The 22,574-nt window shown below is 63.2% G+C and overlaps 1 protein-coding gene across 2 annotated transcripts in view; it reads left to right on the forward strand.

Moving 5' to 3' along the window:
• MAD1L1 (mitotic arrest deficient 1 like 1) overlaps positions 1-22,574 on the forward strand; it is a 318,455-nt gene that overhangs the window by 263,279 nt on the left and 32,602 nt on the right. For both annotated transcript variants that reach the window (XM_059038555.2, XM_067012804.1), the window contains one exon: positions 21,139-21,329. In XM_059038555.2, coding sequence (XP_058894538.1) covers positions 21,139-21,329 — 191 coding nt within the window. The remainder of the gene's footprint in view (positions 1-21,138; positions 21,330-22,574) is intronic.

Genomic DNA, 22,574 nt, shown 5'->3' on the forward strand with positions numbered 1-22,574 from the left:
TTGGGTCTTTGTTGCTGCGCGCAGGCTTTCTCTAGTTGTGGCGCACGGGGGCTTCTCTTGTTGCGGAGCACGGGCTGTAGGTGATCAGTTTATCTCTTACAGCAGTCAAATCTAAGAACTTTGCCAGACCCAGGGTCAAGACCCTTTTTTTTGTTTTCTGCACTAAGTCCTTTCGTTTTGCATTGAAATCTGTGATCCATTTTGTTAATTTTTGCATATGATGTGAGATTTAGGTTTTGGAACTTTTTTTTTTTTTTTTTTCCCGCCGCGTTGGGTGTTTGTTGCCGCACTCAGGCTACTCTTCGTTGCAGTGCACGGGCTTCTCGTTGCGGTGGCTTCTCTTGTTGTGGAGCACGGGCTCTAGGTGCACGGGCTTCAGTAGTTGTGGCTCGCGGGCTCTAGAGCGCAGGCTCAGTAGTTGTGGTGTACAGGCTTAGTTGCTCCGCAGCATGTGGGATCTTCCCGGACCAGGGATCAAACCTGTGTCCCTTGCCTTGGCAGGTGGATTCTTAACCACTGTGCCACCAGGGAAGTCCCTCCAATTTTTTTTTAATTGGAGATTTGTTTGGTGGCCAAGACTTGTGAGCCACCAGATGTCCCGTGTGGACCTGGTAAGGATGTATATTCTTGTCTTGTGATGAGTATGTTTAGACAGGTTACATCTACTATAATTTCTGCATATGTTTGGATTTAGGCCTACCATTTTACGATTAGTTCTGTTTGTCTTCTCTGTATTTTATTACCATTTCCCTATTTCTACCTATTTTAAGATTATTTGAATATTTTTTAGTATTACATTTTGATTTATCTTAGTTTTTAAATTACGTTTCTAGATACTTTTTGAAGTGACTTCTCTAGGGATTACAACATGCGTACCTAACTTTTCGCAGTGCACTTATAATTAATATTTTACCACTTGAGGATGATAGGACCCTGGACTGCCAGGGTCTCATCACGACACAGGTCTCCCACGCCCCTCCCCCATAGCAGTGCGCGTTTGTATGTACCCACTGTAACATGTTACAATTATTGTTTTTAGTTGCCATTCATATTTTAAAGAACACATGGGCAAAGAAACAGTTCATGACTTTTACCTGGACATTCAGAACTGCTGTCGCCCTTCATTCCTGAAATAACAGGCTTTCCTCTGGTATCACTTCCTTTTGCTGGAAGAGCTTCCCTGGTGTTTCTTTTAGCGCAAGTGTTCTGGAAACATACTCTCGTGGTTTCCCTTTGTCTGACAGTGTCTTTATCATGAGCTTCTTCCTGGAGGGTGTCTGTGCTGTGTGTGGAGTTCTGGGTCAGCGGTTTTCTCTTTTCTCTGCCTTCTGGCCTCCATGGTTTTTGATGAGAATCTGTGATCATTCAGATCATTTCCTTTCTGTGTGAAAAATAGAGCTTGGCGGAAGCATGCATCAAGTCGGACGGTAGGTGTGGGTGATGGTGAGGGGACGGAGGACACGCAGGCCCCCAGCTGGGGGTCAGAGTGTGGTGTGATGGACGCTATGGACATCACAGGTGGGGGGGTGCGGACAGGATCCTGCGGCCCAGTGTCGGGCGGTGCCGCTTCCGGGGAGGCCGAGGACATCTCGTAGCCGCTGTCCCCATGCGCCTGAGGGTCCCGGTGTCTCTGTCACCTCGGGTCGGTGCCCGTCGGCTGGGTTCTTCCCAGCAGGTCTGCGTGCTCCTGGTTTTTGTTTGTTTGTTTGTTTTGTTTTGCGGTACGCGGGCCTCTCACTGTCGTGGCCCCTCCCGTTGCGGAGCACAGGCTCCGGACGCGCAGGCTCGGCGGCCACGGCTCACAGGCCCAGCCGCTCCGCGGCACGTGGGATCTTCCCGGACCGGGGCACGAACCCGCGTCCCCCGCATCGGCAGGCGGACTCCCGACCGCTGCGCCACCAGGGAAGCCCTCTCCTGGTTTTTCATATGCTCCTTGGTTTTGAATTGTGTCCTGGACATTTTGAACGTTTTCAGGTCTTTGTGAAGTTCTGGAGAACGTACGTCCCGTGGGTCTGGGTTCCAGCAGGCATCCGCCAGGTGGGCCGGTCAGCAGCTCCCGCCCTTTCCAAGGGCTGTGCTTCTACTGTCAGTTCAGTGTCAGGACCGTTGCTTTGCTCCTCTCAGCCGTTGGGGCCTGGGCAGTGGTCCGGCCCACAGTCTAGGCCTCACCGCCCTTCAGGGTCAGAGCCCTACACGCCCACAGCTCAGAGGTGCCTTTGGGGGTCCGCGTGGCACAGTGGGACGTGGAATTCCCTCTCCCTCAGCTCCGACGCTCCCCGGTTCCCTAGGGCCCCCTTCACAGGCCCCTGGCCAGACGTTCAGGCCTTCGCGTCCCTGCCCTGCCAGGCCCTTCCCACGGCTGCAGCAGTGCCCACGGCCACCACCGGCGGGGGACAGAGAGGAGGGCAGAAGGGACTCCCCCCTCTCCTGGGGCCCCAGCCCTGTGCGTAGAGAGAGGGTCCTCCCTCGAGGGTCTTGGCACCCGTCCGGCCACAGCTGCGCCTCCGCAAGATGGCCTGGTGCCGGGACAGGACAGGATAAGCACAGCCAGGAGAGCGGGCCTCCTCCCGCTTCCTTCTCGGGCCAGAAAGCAGGGCTTCTCCCCACTCTCTCTGCATCCAGACCGAGTGGAACCAGGGTCCAAACAACCACCACCACCACCTCAGGACACTCAAAACTATTAAACTCACCCAATACGCAGGAGATAGTCTGAATCGTCCTGTAACTGTTGAGCAAATCGAATCCGTGATCACAAAGCTTCCAAAAAACCAACTTTCACTGGTGAACTCTTCCTAACAGTTAAAGAAGACTTAACACCAGTTTATACAGTCTCTTCCAGACAATTGAATAGAGAGCCCTTTTCAGCTCCTTTTATGAAGCCACTATTACTCTAATTTCAAAATCAGTGACAAGGCAAAGAACAAAACCTACAAGGATTTATTTGTTTGTTCCAGGAATGCAGGGCTGCTTCAGCCTTCAAATGGCAGTTGATAAAATCCACCAAATCAGCAGGATCAAATCACTTGGTGGAGCGAAAGCATCTGACAAAATTCAATACTGGTAAAAACCCAGCAAACTAGGAAAAGAGGGGAAGTTCCTCAACCAGATGCAGCTTGTCCGCAAACCCTCCCTCCACCTGACATCACGCTTACGGTCAGAGTCAGAGCTTTTCTCCTGAGGTCGGAAATAAGGCGGAGGTGTCCACTCTCACCACCCTGATTAGATGTACTGCAAGAGTCCCAGACAGAGCAGTGGGGAAAGGAAGGGCGTGCAAAACTTTTCCTCTTTGCAGATGACGTGTTTGTCTACATAGAAAGTCCCAAGAAGTTAACGAAAAAAAACAAAACTAACCAAGTGAGTTCAGCGTTGATTTTTGTGTATTGATCTTGTATCCTGCACCCTTGCTGAATTCACTTTAGGTATGACCTGTGTGTATATAATATGTATATGATATATACTAAGCAGTGAACATGTGGAAACTGGAATCTGAGACATTATACCATTCCTGTTCACTCTCCCCAAAACGAAATTCCTAGGTATAATTCCAACCAGACACGTAAAAGAGCTATATACTGAAAACGACAGAGCGTTGATTAACAAGTCAAAGGATTTCTAAGCAAACGGAGAGACGCGCCACGTCCACGGGTGGGGGGTGCACCGTCGCGAAGCTGTCCTTTCTGCCCAAGCTGGTTCAGAACTGCAGTCGATACGGGAAAGTCAGCTCTGGGTCGGCGATGCTTGGGATTCTGCCCCTTCTTCAGTCTGCCTGTACTTCTGTGTCTCTGGGTCGGCGATCGGCCGTTCCCTGCTTCCCTCCGGGTGGATCAGCGCCTTTGTGAAAGGCCGGGTGGATTTACTTTCTTCCTCCTTCCCAGACCTGGAGCCTGACTCCATAGCAGGATCACTCAGAGTCACCAGAAGCTGTAAACCACGCAGATGTCCTTTAACCGGTGAGCAGATCAGCCGCCTGGTGCAGCCGCCCGTCCCAACGCTGCTCAGACGCTGAAATAGCCAACAGCCAACATGCTGGTCTCCGTAAACGGTCTGAGAGAAGCCCCGAGGTCCCAGGGCGCGGGGCTCTGCGGCTAGACGTGCTGGACGGGGAAGGGAGCAAGTCAGAGACAGACCGCTGGGCGGGGGGCTGCCGGTGGCAGAGAAATGCTCGGGGTGGTGGGCTGTCACACACATCGGCTCCTGGGTTAAACCTTGCAGAACGTCCACCCCAAATGTCAGGGTTATGCATGTTTAAAATCTTTTAATATAAAGGGCATCTCACTTAATTACTAATAAGGAAAAATTTTTTTAGTCTTTTTTTTTGGTCTGTGTTGGGTCTTCGTTTCCGTGCCAGGGCTTTCTCTAGTTGTGGCGCGCGGGGACCACTCTTCATCGCGGTGCGCGGGCCTCTCACTGTCACGGCCTCTCTCGTCGCGGAGCACAGGCTCCAGACGCGCAGGCTCAGTAGTTGTGGCTCACGGGCCTAGTTGCTCCGCGGCACGTGGGATCTTCCCGGACCGGGGCACGAACCCGCGTCCCCTGCATCGGCAGGCGGACTCCCAACCACTGCGCCACCAGGGGAGCCCCAGGAAAAATATAATATTTCCTCTTTTCTGAAAGGTCTCATCATGATCAGAGCTCCTTTACCTCTTTTTTTAATTCAGTTTCTATAGAAGCTTAACTTCTCTTTCTTCTTTGTGATTATTTGTATAGAAAGTTTTACCTTATTTTGGAATCTCATCTATTTATTCCATTTAAGCTTAGAAAGTTCTTTAGTGATTTGATAAGTAGTTCTGTTTTCTTCTGTGATTTTTTTTTTGGCTTATGTTTTATATTTAAAGATCTAATCTACTTGGAACTTATTTTGGCACGTGGTGTATGGTCAAGATTTAAATTGATTTTTCCCAGGTCGCTGAACAGTTGCCGTGGTGCCATTTATCAGATAATCACTCCTTGCCCTGTAGGTTTGTAATGTGTCCCTATGTGTTTCTATGGTTTCTGGTTTTTTATTCCATTTTTCTGTTCCATGTTTTTAGTAATTATAACTGAAAGTATGTTTGAGTATCTGGTGTAGAACACGGCGTTTCCCCTATTTGCCCCTCATTTAGATTTTCTTACCTGTTATTCTCAGTGAATTTCAGAAGTGCTTTGTCAAGTTCAAGAAAAAGCCGTTGAGGATTTGGTTCTTCTCGACACCACGTTAAAGGTATAAGTTACTTTGGTAGGCGAGTTTTCAGCTTCGTCGCATTCTGTGTCTCTGGGTAGGTGAGGGGAGCGCCAGGCCTGGGGAACAAAGAGGGGCCCCAGGCAGGGCCCCCTTCTCGGCCAGGGGTCAGCGTGCTCTGAGCCCCTCTGCTGGCACCAGTCCCGGTGGCCGCCTCTGGGCTGGGTCTAGACACACGGGATCCAGGCCACGTTGCTCCGCCAGGTGGGCCTGTGAGCCGCCCTGGTGCTCTGGGCGCCGGTCCCCCCGCCGCGGGTCCCAGGCCCCTCCACCCGCCTCCTCCTGCTCTCAGGGTTCTCCCGCGGTCGCCCCTGCGTTGCTTCCAGCACGTAGCCGTGTGCGACGGGAGGGGTGGGGAAAGAGCCTCCGCCATCCGTCTGGTGTAGGCAGAAGCCCTCGCGTCTCCTTTGAACAAGGCCTCCGTGGCCCTGCCCTTCGGCCCGGGCTCGGGGCCCTGGGTTCCGGTCTCCCCCGACACCTGCATCCAAGGTCGCTGTGCCCCAGCGCTGCTTCCCACCTGCCAGACGGCTCACGACCCCGCGTCCCCGGTGGGGAGGTTGGCCAGCTGTCAGCAGCAGGGGGGCCTCGGCGCCAGGGTGAGGAAAGAGCAGTGCGGGGGCCTGGGGTGCACGCCCCTCTGACACCGGGCGCTGCTCTGCGGGGCTGTGGTCCAACTGTATGCCCGCCTCGCCCAGCGCCAGCCCTAAGGTGTTGACGGGCGCACAGACAGACAGCTAGCTGGACACGGTGTGAAGGAGGCTCCCAGCCCCTGGGGTACTTGGAACCCTTAGCTTCATGAATTTCTTTTTGTTCACTTAAGTGAATTTTTGGTCCCAGAGGAAAGGGCCTCTTGAGCCAGTGAGGGAGGAGCTGCCGTAGCTTCCTGGCAGCTGTCCTGGCTTCGCGGGTCCTGAGTCTGGGCTGGTGAGATGCAGAACCGGCCACGCTCGCTCCCGGGACGCCCACTGCAGGCCCCGCTGTGTGACCGGGGCCAGCGTCTAACCCCTGCTCAGCCCCCTCGGCTCTGAGCTGAGGCCGGTCACCCTTCCAGGCCGTTGTGACTGCATCCCCGGAGCACAGAGCCCACGGGGAGCGGTGACAACGGTGACAGCTGCCGTCCTCCAGCCCCATCGACCCGGCCGTGCGGGAGCCTGTCTGTCAGGCGGAATCTCGTCTGTCTGGAGAGACAGGAGTGGCCCGAGAGTCCTTGGCCCGGCAGCTGACCCAGCTCAGTCACAGAAGGTGACCGGCGGTTCAGGCTGCAGCGTCCACTTCGGAGACGGGACCTGAGCCCCAGAGGAGACCGTGGAAGCCGAGGATGGACGTGGCCGGGTGGCCGGGGCGGCGGAGGTCTTGGGTTCCAGCCGCACTCCACGGCCGGGGCCGGGCCCGTCCCTCCTCAGTGCCGCGGGCCCGCAAGCCCGAGCGGGGGAGGGGGGCTGCACAGACTCTCCCGCGGGTGGGCAGGGGCGGGCGGGCGCTGTCCTCGCTGGCTGGGTCAGAGCGGGGGCAGGCCGGCCTGACGGAGTGCCACCGCGGCTTCGGGTGCCTGCAGCTGCTGCGCACTTGGCCCCGTCCGCGACGTGTCTCCTGCGGAGCCCGACGCGACCCAGGGCAGGTGGGGGGGGGCCGAGTTCTGGGCCGGCCTCGAGGCCACGCCGATGTCCGCGGAGCCCCTGTAGCCCCGGAGAGGAAGTGAGAGGGGAAGGTGGGCCCGGGCCCGCCCGCTGGTGTGGGTGCGAGGCCGGGGCGCCAGGGCGAGCCCCCCGGCCGGCTGCTTCCAGACAGCGCGCTTGGGTGCAGCCCGCTTGGCGTTTTAATCGCTGTGTCCCTGGCCGTTCCCTCTCCACACTGTTTGTTTATTCTCGCTGTCAGGTAATGAAGGGCAGCGCCATCAATGAGGCGTTTAACTGGAGTTGTAAAGGAGCGTGTAATTCAATCTCCGGGTTTGCGGGCAGCCCAGTCCCGCACTCCGCGGCGCCCGCTCCACGGGAACAGTCCAGGGGCCCCGCCGCTCGGACTCGGGGCCGCCGCGTCCCGGGACCCGGGCAGACCTGACGCGGCCTAGTCACCGGCCCACCGACACGCCCCGCCCGGCCCTCCTCTCCACCGCTTTGGGGACAGAGACGGCGGCGGGTGGGAGCGGCCCCGGCAGAAGCGGCCCCACCGGGCCTCCGTCTAGAGAAGAGCCGTGTCTGCAGCGTCAGTGGGGTCCCCGTGCATCCCCGTCGGGCTCTCAGCGTGACAGCGCCCGCCTGGTGTCCCTTGGGCATCGCAGAATTAGCGCGTTGGGAGCTGAGCTCCCCAGGCTACGGTGAGATCCCGCACACACGGCAGTCGGGACAGCCCAGATCCAGACGGAGGCGGCAGCAGAGGCTGGCGAGGACGTGGGGCGGCAGGGAGCCCCGTCCGTGGCAGGTGCGGGTGCGGAAGGGCCGCCGCTTCGGGCGCCAGCCTGCTGGTTTCGTACCAGACTGCCGGGTGATCCAGCTGTCACTCTCCTTAGCATTTACCCAGAGGAGCGGAAAGCGTGTGTGTCCTCACGGAAACCCGAAACTGCCAGAACCTGGAAGCAACCGAGAGGGCCTTCAGTAGGTGACCAGATAGAGAACTGCGGTCCATCCAGGCAATGGAATGCTATTCTCGCTGAAAAGAACGGAGCTGTCAAGTCATGAAGAAGATGGAGGAAACTCAGGTGCACATCACTAAGTGAAAGAAGCCGGTCTGGGGCTTCCCTGATGGCGCAGTGGTCGGGAGTCCGCCTGCCGATGTGGGGGACACGGGTTTGTGCCCCGGTCCGGGAAGATCCCACGTGCCGCGGAGCGGCTGGGCCCGTGAGCCGTGGCCGCTGAGCCTGCGCGTCCGGAGCCTGTGCTCCGCGGCGGGAGGGGCCACAACAGTGAGAGGCCCACGTACCGCAAAATGAAATAAAAAATTTAAAAAAGAAGCCGGTGTGGTATGCCTGCAGCTTTGTGACAGTCTGCTGACGACGGCAGAGCTGTGCGGACAGGAGGGAGATGAGTGGTGGCCCGGGGCTGGGGGAGGGGTGGGGTAGGTGGGGCACAGGGGGAGTTCAGGGCAGCGAAGCTATTCTGTGTGACACTGAGGTGGTGAGTGCATGTATTGCACGTCTGTCCAAACCCACAGGAGGTACAGCACCCAGAGTGGACTGGGGCGACTTGTGCTGAGTCAGGGTAGGTTCACCAGCAGCAACAAAGGCACCCCTTCTGCTGGGAGGCCTGTGTGTTGGTTTGGGGGAATCTGTAGCTTCTGCTCAGTGTTGCTGTGAACCTAACACTCCTCAGATAGTCTCTAAAGAAAACAGAAAAAGCAAGCAAGCCTAAGCTCCCGGTCTTCACCTGTCTTGCGTGCACGGTTACTTTTGGTAAGCGTACCGCGTTGCGCAGCCGTCCCTACAGTCTAACTTCCGAGCGTCTCCGTCGGCCCGGGAGGACCCCTCTTCCTGTTCGCACTCAGTGTCGGCTCCCCCTGCAGCGCTGTCGGCCGCTGACCCGCCTTCTGCCTGTGGGTGGTCCTTTCTGGACGCCTCCCAGAAAGGGGTCCCGCGGCGCGTGGGCGACTGCGTCCGGCTGCACCGCCCGGCCCTCCCTGTCGCTTCATTCCTCCGTGTCCTGGGCGGCGCTGCTCGGCGTGCGTGCGTGCGTGCGCCGCGGCCCGTGTCCCTCGTCAGCCCGTGCCCACGCGGCTTGTTCCCACTCCTGGGCTGCCGTGAACGCTGGGATCCGAGTCCGCGCGTGGGCGTAGGCTTACGTCCCTCTTGGGTGGCGTGGAGTTGCTGGATTCTGTGGTGGATTTGGGTTTAACTCTAAGAAGCTGCCGAGTGGTCTTCCAAGGTGGCTGGGCCGTTCTGCGTGCCCCGCGTGCGTGTTCCTGAGCGCGTCTGTCCTTCCTGACGTCCGTCCTCCCGACTCCGATGAGAGCGTTGTCCGGGGTGTGAAGCGGCATCTCGGTGCGACCGCGTTTCCCTAGGGGCTGGTGACGCCCCGCACGTTTTCACCCGCTCGCCGGCCGTCTGTGCATCTCCCCTGGTGAAATGTCTGTGTGAATCTTTGGCCCATTTTCCAACTAGATTGTTTTCTTCTAATCATTTTCTTCATGCTGCCTTTCGAGACGCACAAGTTTTTTATTTTGATGAGGCCTGATCTGTCCGTTTTCTCTTCTGTGCTTAGTGCTTTGTTTGCCCTGAGAGACCTTTGCTCCCCCCGAGGCTGTGATCTCCTGCTTTCTCCTAGAGGCTTTTACGTGAGGACCCACGGTCCTGTCGGTGAGCTCGCGCACGTGCTGTGAGGGGGCAGGGCTCGTCTTCCCACGCGGGTGTCCGGTGGTCGCTTTGAGAATCAGTCGCCGGGCTCCGCTTTGGTCTAGAGTCTCTGCCACGTGGCCCGTCTGCTGCGTCTGTGCCGATACCTGCCGCCTTGACGGTGTGAGGCTCCCAACCTTACCGTCCTTTCTGGAGACTGTTTGCATCTCCAGGTGTGTTTCCGAGTCGGGGGCCTCCCTTGCTTTCCTTGGACGGTCCAAGCACAGCCCCGCCTCAGGACCTTTGCACTCGCTGGTCCTCTCCTGGGCAGCCCCTCGTGCACTCCCTGGCTCCCCTTCTGGGTGAGGTGCCCCTGGCTTGTCCGCGTGGCTGCCCCTCTGCCTGCTTTCTTGTTCTCCACGGTGCTTACTGCCTTCTGGAATACCGCCTGTCTTACTTCTTTACATTGTTTTTATCTGTGTCCCTGGTTGGAATGCAATTTCCATCAGGGCTAGGTTTTTACCTATTTGTCCAGACTGTGTCCTCTGAGCCTAGAGCGCTGCCCGGTACGCGGGACACCCTGGGGTGACTGGCCGAGCGCTGCCGGCCGGGTACACGGTGCACCGAGGGGTGAGCGGCAGCTATTCCTAAAGTTCTGGTGCCGGGGCTGCTCCCATCGTTTGCTGCTGCTGCTGGCAGGGAAAGCGCGGTCCCAGAAACGCAGAGGTCTGGCTGTCCCAAGCCTCCCAGGTCAGCACCCTACAGCCGCCGTGACAAGCCACCACACACTGCATGGCTTGAAGCAACACAGACGTGTCCTCTGATGGTTCTGGGGTCTGAAGTCTCACTGGGCTAAAACCGACAGGGCTGTGTCCCTCCCAGAGGCTCTGGGGAGAGCCCGTTTTCCTGCTGATTCTGGCCCAGGGTGGGTGTCTACAGGGCGGCTCCGAAAGCCCTGCCGGCCTTGGGGGGGCCCCGGGGAGGATCTCCCTCCCCCCTCACCTTGCTGTGCTGCATGTTTGTGGGTACTGGTGAGGCCATGGCTCTTCGTGGTCGGGGGGGCCTCTGGAGAGGTGGGAACTGGGCAAATGTGGAAGGAGAAGACGGGGTGGGCGGGGCGTCTTCCGAATTCCGGTGGGGGAGCCACGGGCTGTCGCAGGGTTAGCTGTCGGGCAAAGCCCAGGCCCTGCTCCACGCGCGGCATTCCCACAGCCTGGCTGCCGGTCCTGGCTCCGCCACCAGCAGCTGTGTGTCCTCAGGCCAGCCACTTGACGTCTCTGAGCCTCGGCTTCCTCCTGGGCAGGGGCTGACCCTGAGCCTGCACCGCCTGCTGCGCTGGGCGGTTGTGAATTACGAAGTGGGGCCCCGTGTGCTGGGACACCAGGGCCGCTGTCAGGCGGAGAGGGGCGGGAGGGCCGCCCTGTCCTTGATGGTGAAGTGTGAACCACCCCGGGGAACCTCCCTCTGCACCCTCCCGGCCGGGCGTGTGCGTCTGGCACGTTACTTCTTACGGGCGGAGCCCAGGCGCTTTGCGTGGATTCACTCAGCATCCCGGACCCCGTCTTCCTGGGAGACGTTCTCCCAGGCCTGGCTCTGCCGGGAAGCCTGCATCCTTGCCCCTCCGGATACCTCGGGGCTGCCTGCCCTGTCCCCGCGCGCCCTGGCCTCCCCGCCTTCCGGAGCCCGCGGCCGAGCGGGTCCTGAGGTCCTCTTCCTTTATCTCCTGCCATCCGAGGAAGTCATCCCAGTTCGGATCTGAGGCCGAGCTGCACACATTAGCAGGTTTTAATAGACCGCCACATCTCCAAAGGAGGGAAAGAGAGAGAAGATTTAAAACTCTTGTCTTGCCGAAAGCAGACAGATTGACTCGAAAATGATTCAGTCAATGAAAGATGAGCTCTGAAAAGGCTTCCCTCTCTGAGAGGGAGCCCGCCTTCCGGGGGGTTAGTTTTCTGTGAGCCCACTGTCAGGAATTAATAATACATGCATCGCGCAGAGTGGAGAGACCGCCGGGGCCTCCTGCAGACATGCGTCCCTGTGCTCCGGAGCCAGCAGGCCGGGGCCCCACGTGCCCCTGCTCACCAGAACCCTCCACCTCTGCCCAGGTAGCCCCTGACAGCCCCCCTGCGGGGGCACGTGGAAGGTATTGGCCACGCGTTCAACAGCAGGGTTCTACGGTGCCGTCTCGGGGTCTGTGATGCACCGTAGCTGTCGTGTGCCTCTCCTCTGGGTGGTTTCTGGCTCCGGCGCGTGTGTGGACGCGTGTGCGTGTGCACGTGTGCCTGTGTGAGTACACACGTGTGAGCGGATGAGCGCAGCTTCGGGCGGTTTGCCTCTGACGGCCTGAGCCTCGGTCTCCCCGTCCGCGAAGTGGGCGCGCACGCGGCGACGACCTCGTAGGGTCGTCCCGGAGCCTGAGACGAGCCGGCGCGTGCAGGGTGCGTCGCGTCCGCGCCGGACGAGCGTCTCCCTTCCCTGCCGCCCGGGCAGCCGGAGGCCGTGCAGCCCAGGTCCCCGCCCTTGTCGGGGCGCTGCAGTCGGGAGAAACGGGTGGTCGGCACCCAAGCAGGGGCATAAGTCACGTCAGAGGGCGGTGCGTTCCGTGAAGACGCCAAACACGGGGCGCCCCGGGCAGGAGGCCAGCCTCTGAGACCGAGGTGGCGCCCCGTGTTCAGGGCGGCTCCTCATGGCACTGCTGGTGCCGCCCGGGCGCCTCTGGGAGCCGGTCCCAACCCGAAGGCCGGGCTTGAAATCCAGCCTCTCTGCTCTCTGGCCGGGTGACGTCCGGCGGGGCACGGACCTCCTCTGGGCCTTTCCCCACGCCCGTGCCCCACCCAGGGCTGTTCTGAGTCCACGTCGGCACCAGGCCGTGACCTTCCGTCCAGGCTCAGCTGGTGCTCCAGTCCCGAAAGAGCCAGCGAGGCGGGGGGGTGGGCCATCCTCCGGGGCCTCGGCGCTGGGGGAGGGAGTCTTCCTGAGAACGTGGTGTCACCTCAGCGCCCGCCTGTCACCACGGGACTCGCCCACCCCATCATCTGGTGGGCTGTAATTGCTGGTGTCTTTTCAGATCATCTCTGTGCAAGGTGACAAGCTGCTTGTGCGAGTGAGCAGTGAATCGCACGGAGATCTCCGTCCGAAAGCCGGCCCCGTGCTTACCAGGGCGGCCGTCTGCCAGGCAGCCTGGCGGTGGGCACACGCGCTGCTCATCTGCATGTAATTCCAGGGCCAGCGTCTCCTCTCTCGTGTGAAACGTGCAATTTCCGGCCCAGCGGGGAACACGGGCTCGCGATGGAGAGACTGTTCTGGGCCGTCTGGCTGCAGGCAGTTCAAACACAGCCGTCCCCTCCGGCAGCAGGAGGCTCTGGCTGGCTCACGTCAGGGTCCTGGGCCCCCGTCACTGAAGCCGGCTGCGGGGGACGGTGGTGCCCCGCCGTGCCCTTTCTTGGAAAGGCCTTCTTGCTGAGCGCTGTGCGGGGAGGGGGGGAGCCGGGGACCACAGAGGTGCCCCTCGGCGCCTGCCAACCGCGCAGGCTCCTCTCCTGCCCTCTCCTCTCGCGGAATTTGGATCGGAGACGGGAGGCGGCATCCAGGAGGACCGGCAGGAGGCTCGTGCCACGTCGGGCGGCAGCCCAGCTCTGCTGCGAAGGTGGCCCGGAGCTCAGCGCCCGCAGGCGGCCCACCGTCTCTCCCTCTGGCCAGCCGGGCCGGGGCCCTCACCCGGCCGCGGTCCTGCGGGTGCCGGCTCCCACGGGGGCTAATACAGTTGCATCGGTGTCTGATGCCTAATGATTAAATACTTAAAATTGTGAAACGGAAATGGCTTAGAAGTTACCAGACGTGGATAATTCAGCCCTGGCGGCGTGGCCCCCTCCGGGCCTGAGTAGAAGCAACGCTGGCCGCTGCCGGCCGCCTGCCGGGAGGCCCGGGCTGCTTCCCGGGGGGCCCGTCGGGCGGACGGCTCCCCGCCCGGGAAGCGAGTGGCCGAGGGCGCCTGAGGCGGCACCCGTGGGCCGGCCGCATGGCTCAGCGCAGCATCTCTCATCCAGCTCGGCCTGGGCTCCCTGAGAAGGGTCTGCGTTGCCCCAGCACTCCTGGGGCTGCCCCCCTCCTGGGGCTGCTCCCCTCCCTGGCCTCTGTTTGCCTGCAGGGACCGACTCCCCAGCACCCCGCTGCTACGTGGGGCCCCGTTTTGCACGCAGCCCTCACCCACCCCAGCGCCCCATGTCCGGCAGCTGTGGGGTCCCGCGCGGCCTTGCTGTCCAGCCCCTGGCTCGGCTCCGCCTGCGCGCCCGGGTCCCCGCTTTTCCCGCTCAGCACCAGCACCTTGAGGCCCAGCCCGGGACCTGACCCCACACCCACCGTATCCTCCGGGGCCCGGAGCTCCCCCAGGAGCCTGGCCGCACCCCTGCCTTCTCCAGTTGGGACCCAGCGTTGACCTCAGGAAGACCCGAGGCCCGTGGGCCCAGGGTCACCGGTTGGCTCACCTTCGGCGAGGTTGCCGAGGCTCCGTTGGCTGCCTGGGTCCCGGGAGAGCAGCAGGGCCGTGGCCTGGGCGCCAGGGTCCAGCAGAGGCAGCAGGAAGCACTGGTCCCAAGGGCGGACCAGCCTCGATCTCCCCACCGTGGAAGCAGTCGCTCATCCGGCCTCCTTGCAGACGTGCTGAGGAAACGGAGGCCGCGGAGAACGAGGCTGGGGAGCGTCCGGGAGATGGGTTGCTCCGTCTTCCCGGGTCAGATGGGCTGATCCACCTCCAAGGATCCCTCCCACCGTGGCTGCCCCTGCCGTGCACTGGAGACCCCTTCAGGCTGCGGGCAGGGGGTGTGCGTGAACACAAGAGCCAGGGGTGCCCGGAGACCAGAGAGCAGAGGGCGGGGGGTCAGGCACCCGACCGCCTCCGTGGCCTGGAGCAGAGCCGGAGCTGGCGGTCCTGGCTCTTGGAGGAGCGGACAGTACGCCCCCGCCAGGCGCCCTGGCCCGCCCCCGCGTCACAGAGTCCTTCCTCTTGCCCTTCAGGCTGGTGTCCTGGGAGCGGCCCCACGTGCACCACATGTTGAGAAGCAGCCGCCGGCCCAGCCTGGGCTCAGAGGGCTGTTCTTTCTAATGGGGGTGCGTTCGTCCTTTTGTTGTTGGTTTTCAAGGAACCTGAAGATCTCAGCATCGCCTAAGTGTTTCTATTCACTTTTCAGAAAGAAAAATGACTCTGTCCCGCGTCCCCAGAGGACAACGTCAGAAGCTCCTAGCTCCTGACTTCCAGCCTCCTGAACAGCGTTGCTGCAGGAGCCCGCCTAGACGGGCAGCCCGTCGGGGCCTGGCCCTCGGCCAGCGCACGCTCGGTTCCCTGTGCCTGTGACCTGGGCCGCTCCCAGCCCCCCGCTGTGACAGCCGCCCACCACTGGGGTCCATTTACGGGCTCACCCAGGGAGGCCGGGGGTCCAGTCGCAGCGCCAGCCACTCTGGGTGGCGTCAGTGCCCCCACCTGGCCCGGGGCCCTCAGGCTGCCTTGGGCTTTCCATCACTCATCGTCTCGGGGACGAAGGCCCTTTTGGAGTCCCTGCGGTCACCGTGCCTTTGTCACAAGCGGGTCAGCCGCGGTGAGAACAGCGTGGGCTGGCGGGCGGGGCGCAGGCAGCGCGCCCTGCCTTCTGCCGGGACGCTGAGCGTTTTCCTCCCTGGCCACCAAGGGGCTGGGAAGGTCCCTTTCGTGGTAGTAAAACGCCGGGTGCTGACCGTGGACTTGGAGTGGGGCACGCGCGGCCCCGCCCGCTCCCCGCCAGGCCTCGTACCCTGTGTCTGTGTGCACGTGACTCTCGGGCCCTCGGGCGGGCGAGGCGCTGGCTCTCTCGTGCACGTGAGCGTGCGCGGCCGTCCCCGTGGACACGCACACACGCGTGTCCCTGCCTCACTGCGCCCTGTGCGGCTGCCTCCCCTTTGGTTAAATCGGCGTTCGGCACTTGGGATCCTCTGACCCTGCGTGTGTTTCTTTCGGCTGGAAGGCGCGCCGTCTCGTTCCGTGGGCCGCGTCTCCCGTCTGGGGCGGGTGTGGTTTTGTCATCCTGTCCACCTCACTCTCTCGGTCCTGGTTCTCCCCTTGACGTGTCTGATGCCTCTGGAAGCCCCTGGCCGAGCCGTCGCTCGCTTCCCGGCGCTCCGAACACAGCAGGCCGCGTTGCGCTCCCGTCCTGGGTCAGGGCTCGCCAGCGTGTTCTGAGCCGTCGTCACGCCCTGTCTCTTGGGCCCGGGGAGACGCGGCCTTGGCTTCTGGAGGCTTTTGTGTGGTTTCCTTGATGTCTCTCTGTCGCACCTTCTGTAATCTCTTCACGTAAGAGCCCTGTTAGTTGGATGTTGCAGCTCCCAGCATCTCTCGTTGCATCTCTTCTTTGCCGTTTGCCACCCGTCTCTGTGTTTGTCTCGGGGGGGCGTCTTCTGCCCTGTCTCGGGGCCCCTCCGCGGGCGCCCACGTGATCCTGACCCCAGCTGGGGCGGCTCTCCTCTCTTGCGACCACGTTCGTAATGTCCTGCTCGGCCAGGCCGTTTGCTTCTTTACGTTAGGGGCTTCCCGCTGCGTCTGGTGACCCCTGCTCTGTTCCTGTGGAGGACGCCGGCCGCTCTCCGGGGCTCGTCCGTGGGACACAGGTGTGGCTCCAACCCCTTCCCAGAAGGGCCGCCGTCCAGCTGCTGGGGACGGGTGGCGGGGGGTGCTCGGCAGGGAGCTCAGCCGCCAGACCTCCCTATTCCCCCACCCCCGCCAGACGCAGAGAGATACCCGGCGAGGTCACTCTCTCTGGGCCACGGCCACGGTGACTGCGGGCAGGGCAGGGCAGGGCAGGATGGGGGTCAGTGCGCTGGAGGAGGGCGGCCGTGGTGACTGCGGGCAGGGCCGGGTAGGGGTCCGTGTGTCACGCAGGTTGGCTTCTCCGGAAGCGAGCGTCTGCAAAGGGCCTGTGTGCGTGGGGTTGGACTAGGGTCTCCTCCCTGCAGGGGGCCTGCCCTAAGGCAGGAGGAGCCGGGGGTGACCCCTCGCGCAGACCCTCAGACCCCCGGTTCCTCAGCCACTCCCGCTGCTGTGCTCCAGCCGCCCCCCAGGGCTGCTGACCCGCCCGCCTGCATCCCTGTCCGCTTCGCATCCTCTGAACGCGTGTGTCCCCCTGTCCGCGCTGTTCCCCCTCCTGTCACGGTCTTTGCAGGGGGGAGATCGAGGCCGGGGACACGTGCTCGCGGATAAACATGTGCGTTCCGCTCGCTGAGTCGGGGGCAGACTCTTTCGGGCTCGTCTTCTGGGGTGCAGTGGAGAGTTTGTGGAGAAGCGGCGCCCACACTGCAGGCTCCTTGAGACGCCTGGGGCCACGGTTATGGCCAGAGGACCTGGTCCTCCCTCCCGAGCTCGTAGCTGCTGGAGGAGGTGGACGTCGGGCAAAGAGCGTCTTAAAATGCTCTGTTGTGCTACGGTGACCACCGTGAGGGGAAAGGTGGTGCCCGCTGAGAACAAGGCAGGAGGCCACACCCCCTCCAGGGGGCATGGATGGGGGTTGGTGACCAGGTGGGCGAGGCGCCCAGGTGCCCGCCGAGGCCCCGAGGCGGGAGCAGGGCGGTGCCTTTGGGGTGAAGCAGCCGGTGCAGGTGGACGTGGAGGGGCAGAGGCCGGGACCCCGGTGGGGCTGTTAATCGGGCCGCAGCTTCCCTTAGGAGCTGAGAGTCCTGTCCAGGTGACCTGGGCCTCACTCAGGACAGGCTGGCCCTGGACCCCGGGCGGAGGGAGGAGTGTGAGCCCCGAGAACAGTGGCTGGCCTGGCCCGAGGCCTCTCAGAGCTCGGTGGCCACGGCAGGAGGAGCCCGGCGACCCCGGGTTCCCGCCCCAGCTCTGCGCTCTCCCACGCCAGCTGCCTTCCCCATGGGGGGGCTGGGCCTGCTGCAGCGGCGGGAGGGCGGGGGGCGGCACTTGCTGTACCCTCAGAACCCTCTGGACTCGGACGTGGGTCAGGCCAGCCCACCAGCAGGGAGCCGTGGCCTTGAGGGGTCCCAGGACGGAGGCGCTTGGAGCAGGCGGTGCTGCTGGAGGTCTGTCTGTCCACGGGGCACAGGAGCAGGATGGGCTGGCCAGACTGGCACAGGCCGCCCGTGGGCACGGCTCAGGCCCACTGGCGGGGGGGCTCGGATGAGAGGACCGCTGGGCCCGCCCCTCCCGGAAACAAAAGGGCGGTAGTGGGCAGTGCCCCCTCTGAAGGGTCTCCATCCCAGGGCGCGGGCCAGCGAGCCGGAGTCTGACCGAGCTCGGGGAGATGCTGCCGGCGCCGGGCCGCCCTCGGGCCCCGAGAGCGAGAGCAGAGACCTCCTCGCCGCTGCCGCCTCTGCGCCCTGCCCTCTGCCTACAAACTCCTAAGAAGGAAACCGAGTGGCTGAGGCGGGTGCACTTTCAGTAAAACAGAGGCACAGCCGGGCCTGCAGAGGCCTGGCGTGGCCGGCTGGCCGGCCGTGTGCCTGCCCCTCGCTTGCTGTGCCACCCCCTCGGATAAACCGGTCTCTAGCCTCGGGGCCGGGACCTGGATCTCCGGAGCCGCGTGCCCACGAACGCGTCCTCGTGCCGGCAGCTCTGCTTTCGGGCGAGGCGCTCTCTTACGTAACAGAGCACAGTTTATTTTTGAGCTGCGCGCTTCCCGCGGAGCTTTCACAGCTGCCTCCTGCGACTCCAGGAGGCTTGGGGTTGATGACGAGGAGGCGTGGAGGTGAGAGCCATGCCAGGGCCTCTCGGACGCGGCTGGAGGAGGCCAGGGGCCTGGGCCGGAGGGTGGACGGCGCTGCCCCTTGACCTCAGCTCTGTCCCCGCCTGCACCCTGGGGCCCGTCCTCCACACTTGGGCTCCGCGTGATCGAGTCCGCTCTCCCTGACGCCCACTTGTCCACCGGCCTCCCGCCTCCCTCCCCAGGGACTTGCAGAGAGCCCCGCGAGGGGCCTGGGAGGGAGAGGGGCCTGCGGGCGGGGTGGGGGTGGGAGGAGGTTTGGCTCAGAGGAGAGACGGCCAGCGGGCTGGAGGGCAAGATTCAAAGGGCAGGAGAGGCAAGAGACGGCCCAGCCGAGTCTGGGCCGGTCTCGGGGGCCTCAGGAACATCTCAGTGCAGACCGGCTCCCTGGGCTGGTGGGGAGGGCAGGGGAGAGGAAGGGAGGGGCCCTTGGCTGGGTCCGGGCGTGAGGCCGTTGGGCCCCAGTGTCTGGTGACACCGTCCCCGGCACAGCCGAGTGCCCTGGGACGTGCACAGGGCGGTGAAGTCTGGGGTGGGTGGCCCGGGAGCCCACGGAGCCCTGGCAGCCACTTGTCTGCTCTGCTGGCTCTGTCTGCCCGCGTGTGGCCCTTGCCAGCAGGTCAGGTCCGAGGCTGGCCGCCAGGCCTTGACGTGACAGTTGTGACTGTGCCTGCCGGTGGGCGCAGATTGGGGTCACTGCAGGCTCCGGGAGCCTCTGGCCTCTGGGACCGCAGAGGAGCGTCTTGGGGGTGCCCCGCACAGGCCCCCGCCCCACCTGGGGAAGCCTCAGCTCGCTCTGGGAGAGGCTGAATCAGAGCAATGCCACTTCCAAAGATGAAGGCCTATCTTCTACTTATTTAATCCAAACTGTTCTGTGAGTCATTCATTCACATTTCTGTAAGCGATTGAGCTACGAGGATCGTAGGAGGAGGGCAAGACGCGGGCTTTGCCCCACATCAACGTGGCGCACTTGATGCCTTCCCTGGACTTGCCGCTGCGTGGGCTTTGCTGGAAGCAGCACCCCTCCTGCCCCACGTCGGCCTCTGGCAGCCCCTGTGACGTGGAGGAAGCCCCCGCAAGCCCCACATTCTGGCCCCGCCTCGTGGGCCGTGAGGGCCGCGCTGGGCACAGGCCGTGAAGTGCCTGCCAGGGTCCCAGTGCCGGCACGCGGCAGGTGCGCAGGGCACGGTCCCCGAGAGCAGCAGGTGGCACGTCTCCCGCGAGCCGGGAGGCCCTGTCTGTCTGTAGGAGTCTGTGAGCGGCGCAGCAGGCGGCCTTTTATGCCTGAGGGCAGATGGGCCGCTCCCTTCTCCAAGGTCGGGCTGCGTTTATGACCAAGCTTTAATTTTTCCCATCGGGCCCCTGAGAGGTACTCAAGGCAGCGCCGTCTGACACGGGCACACGTCACCGCACGTGCTCGGTCAGTGAGTTTTTCCTCCTACTGACGCGTCCACTAGGTGGTCTGGCTGAGAGACAAGGGAAGAAACTGGGGTCAGAGCTGCCGGTTACCCTGTTGATCTCGTAGTCTGATTACTCGATCGATCAAAGCCTCCGCGCCCACGTCCCCGATGGAGAGGCTCTCAGCTCCAGAACGAGAGTGTCCGCAGGGCCGTTGGGCCGGGTGATGGGTGGGGGCAGGCCGGGCAGGGCGTGCGGCAGGCGGCCGGCAGCCAGAGCACAGGCGCCGTGAAGAGGCCGCCCACAGAGCTGCAGGCTGTGTAGACAGGACCTGGGATGTGTGTGCAAAACCCTGGCACGTTGCAGAGCGTGTGAGAGGTAGGGCAGTAACGTTGCCAGGAGTTTGGTCCTGGGGTCAGACAGCCCTACCTCCGCCGTGGATCGGCGGCCAAGCGGTGAGTCGCTTGTGTCCGTGCTTGGGAGGCGGGAGGGACCCCGCACCCGCCTCGCAGCCACGTGGCGGCAGCAGAGCGCGTGGGGGCCTGTCGGGTAGCCGAACGCCCCCACCCCGGCCAGTCCTCAGCCTCCGGCCCTGTGGCATCCAGCTTGATTGTCTAGAACGGGGCGGGGGGTCTCCCTCCTGGAACGCGGGCTCCCTGCAAGTGACCCTGACTCTGCAGCTGCTCGTCTGAAACCAGCACGAGGCACACTGGGTCCTGCGGGTCAGCGTGAGGAGGGGGGACAGTTGTCCCCACCACGGGGCGCGAAGGGCGGGCCTCACACCAGGCTGACGGCTCGAGGCCTGGGGTTCTCCACGCGCCCTGGGCGGCTCCGGATGGCACCACCGGGAAGCACCTGGGCTCGGAGGCGAGTCGTGTGCGTCGAGTGGAGCCGCCTCGCTAACTATCGGGGGGATGAATCAGGGTTTAATTACCGGGAAGGCACCTTGGGCGGAGGATTGGTGGGAATTGCTGTGCGCCTTCCCGACGGCTTCGCACAGCTGGTCTCCCCCCGCGCGGCTGTACACCTGGCAGGGGCAGCAAGAGGGTCTCTGTCCCGAGCCACCCGGTTAGAACAGGGCTGGGGGGTAAAGGATGGCGGGCCCAGGGGGGCCCTCGCAGACGCCACCACCCAGGGAGCCTGCCTTCTCCCAGCGGTCTGGTCTCTGGGTGGCCGGCGAGGAAGCCCGGGCGGCGTGGTCCACGTCTCCAGATGACCTCCGCTCTCGCGGCGCCCCCGGCCCCGCCGCCTCGCAGCTGGCTGTGCGGTGGACATCCCTCCCCGGCAAGGGCTCGGCTGCAGACGGGCAAGCGTTGGTCGACCCGTCTGGGGGGTGCGGGCGGACCCAGGGCTGCAGTCTCGGATCGAGGCTCCCCATCTGTGCCCCCGCCTGGAGGAGAGGGGTGAGCCCAGGCTGCTTCCCGGCTTGTCCTCCCCGTCAGGAGCCGCGTGCGGCCCCCTCGCCCCTCTGTGTCTGTCCTTCCGAGGCTGTCTGGGGAGCTGACTGCCTCTCTCTTCCCCCTCAGAGCTGAAGAAGCAGGTGGAGAGCGCGGAGCTGAAGAACCAGCGGCTGAAGGAGGTCTTCCAGACCAAGATCCAGGAGTTCCGGAAGGTGTGCTACACACTGACGGGCTACCAGGTGGACATCACCACGGAGCAGCAGTACCGGCTGACGTCCATGTACGCCGAGCACCAGGCCGACTGCCTCCTCTTCAAGGTAGGACACGGCTACGTGGCCGTGCACGCAGGGCGTCCCCGAGCTGGGCCCGCAGGAGGCGTCCGCCCCCCCGCCCCCCCGGCACCTCACGGCCCCCCTCCCGCCGCGTTGGCCCCGTGCCTTGGGGGCAGCAGGGCGGGGCCTCCAGCGTCAGCAGTGCCCGCGGGAGGGCTGAGTAACGGGCAGAAAGTCAGGCTCGGGCCAGGGAGGTGCCCCCGGCGCTGCCAGGCATGCGGCCGGACAGCGGCGGACAGGCCGAGGGAGGAGAGGGCCGTCAGGCCGGGGGGCCCGCGGCGGGGCTTGCTGGGGCCGAGAGGACGGGTTTGGAGTTGTTGCACCTGCTGGCGGGAGCTCTCAGCGGATCGTGGGCGTCTCTACTTGCTGCTCCCCGGGAGCACCGAGTCCCAGACGGGAAGCACAGTGTCCACGGCGGCTGCCCGCCCGCCGGCTCGGGGCAGGTGCAGAGTGTGAGCCCGGGACGGGGAGCGAGCCGAAGAGAAGGTACGCGGGGCAGGCCGGCCTCACCGTGCAGGGCGCCAGCAGCCCGTGGGGGAGGGGAGGGCACTGAGCCGCCTCGGCCTGTGGCAGCCGTGGCCCCCTCAACCAGCTCAGCAGACTCTGTGGGACTCGGGGCCCTTGCCACCCTGGCCGCGGGGCTCAGAGGGGCTTCCCCGGAGAGCCGAGCCTCCGTGGAAGGGTCTCGGGTGAGCCGGCGGGAGCAGCGGCCGGCCCCGCGCTGTGCCCCGGCCCTGCCACCTGAGGCTGGTGCACAGGTTCCCGTGGCCGCGGCCGCGGATCGGGCTGGGGAAGGATCTCGGGCTATTGGCGGTTGACTTTATTTTCCCAAAGGTGATCTTTCAGGCAGTAGGGGGTTGAAGGCAGAGTTAGAAATGGCTGTGTGCTGTTGCAGGTGAGGGCCCGCAGGTGTGTGCCGGGGCGATGGAGGGTGTGGGTTCAGCCCCCGGGCTCTGCTCGGGGACATGCGGCCCGGCCCCTGCTGCCGCGTGGGTGGGAGCTGCCTGCCGGTGCCGTTCCGTTCCAGGGAAGGCAGGAACTCAGCTCCAGCTTCTTCCCGCAGGGCCTGGCCCCCTTCCTCCCTGCTCCCCCCGACGAGTGGGGCTGGAGCCTCCAGAGTGTTCCTGGAAGAGCTGTCCCGCGCGAGCTGGCAGCCAGGACGCCTGTTGAGCTGAGCAGGCAGATGGGAGCTTCCAGAAGCTCCACGTGTGGGCAGGCCGTGTTCATGGC

This window comes from Kogia breviceps, chromosome 14, assembly GCF_026419965.1.
Source record: "Kogia breviceps isolate mKogBre1 chromosome 14, mKogBre1 haplotype 1, whole genome shotgun sequence".
Taxonomy (NCBI): Eukaryota; Metazoa; Chordata; class Mammalia; order Artiodactyla; family Physeteridae; genus Kogia; species Kogia breviceps.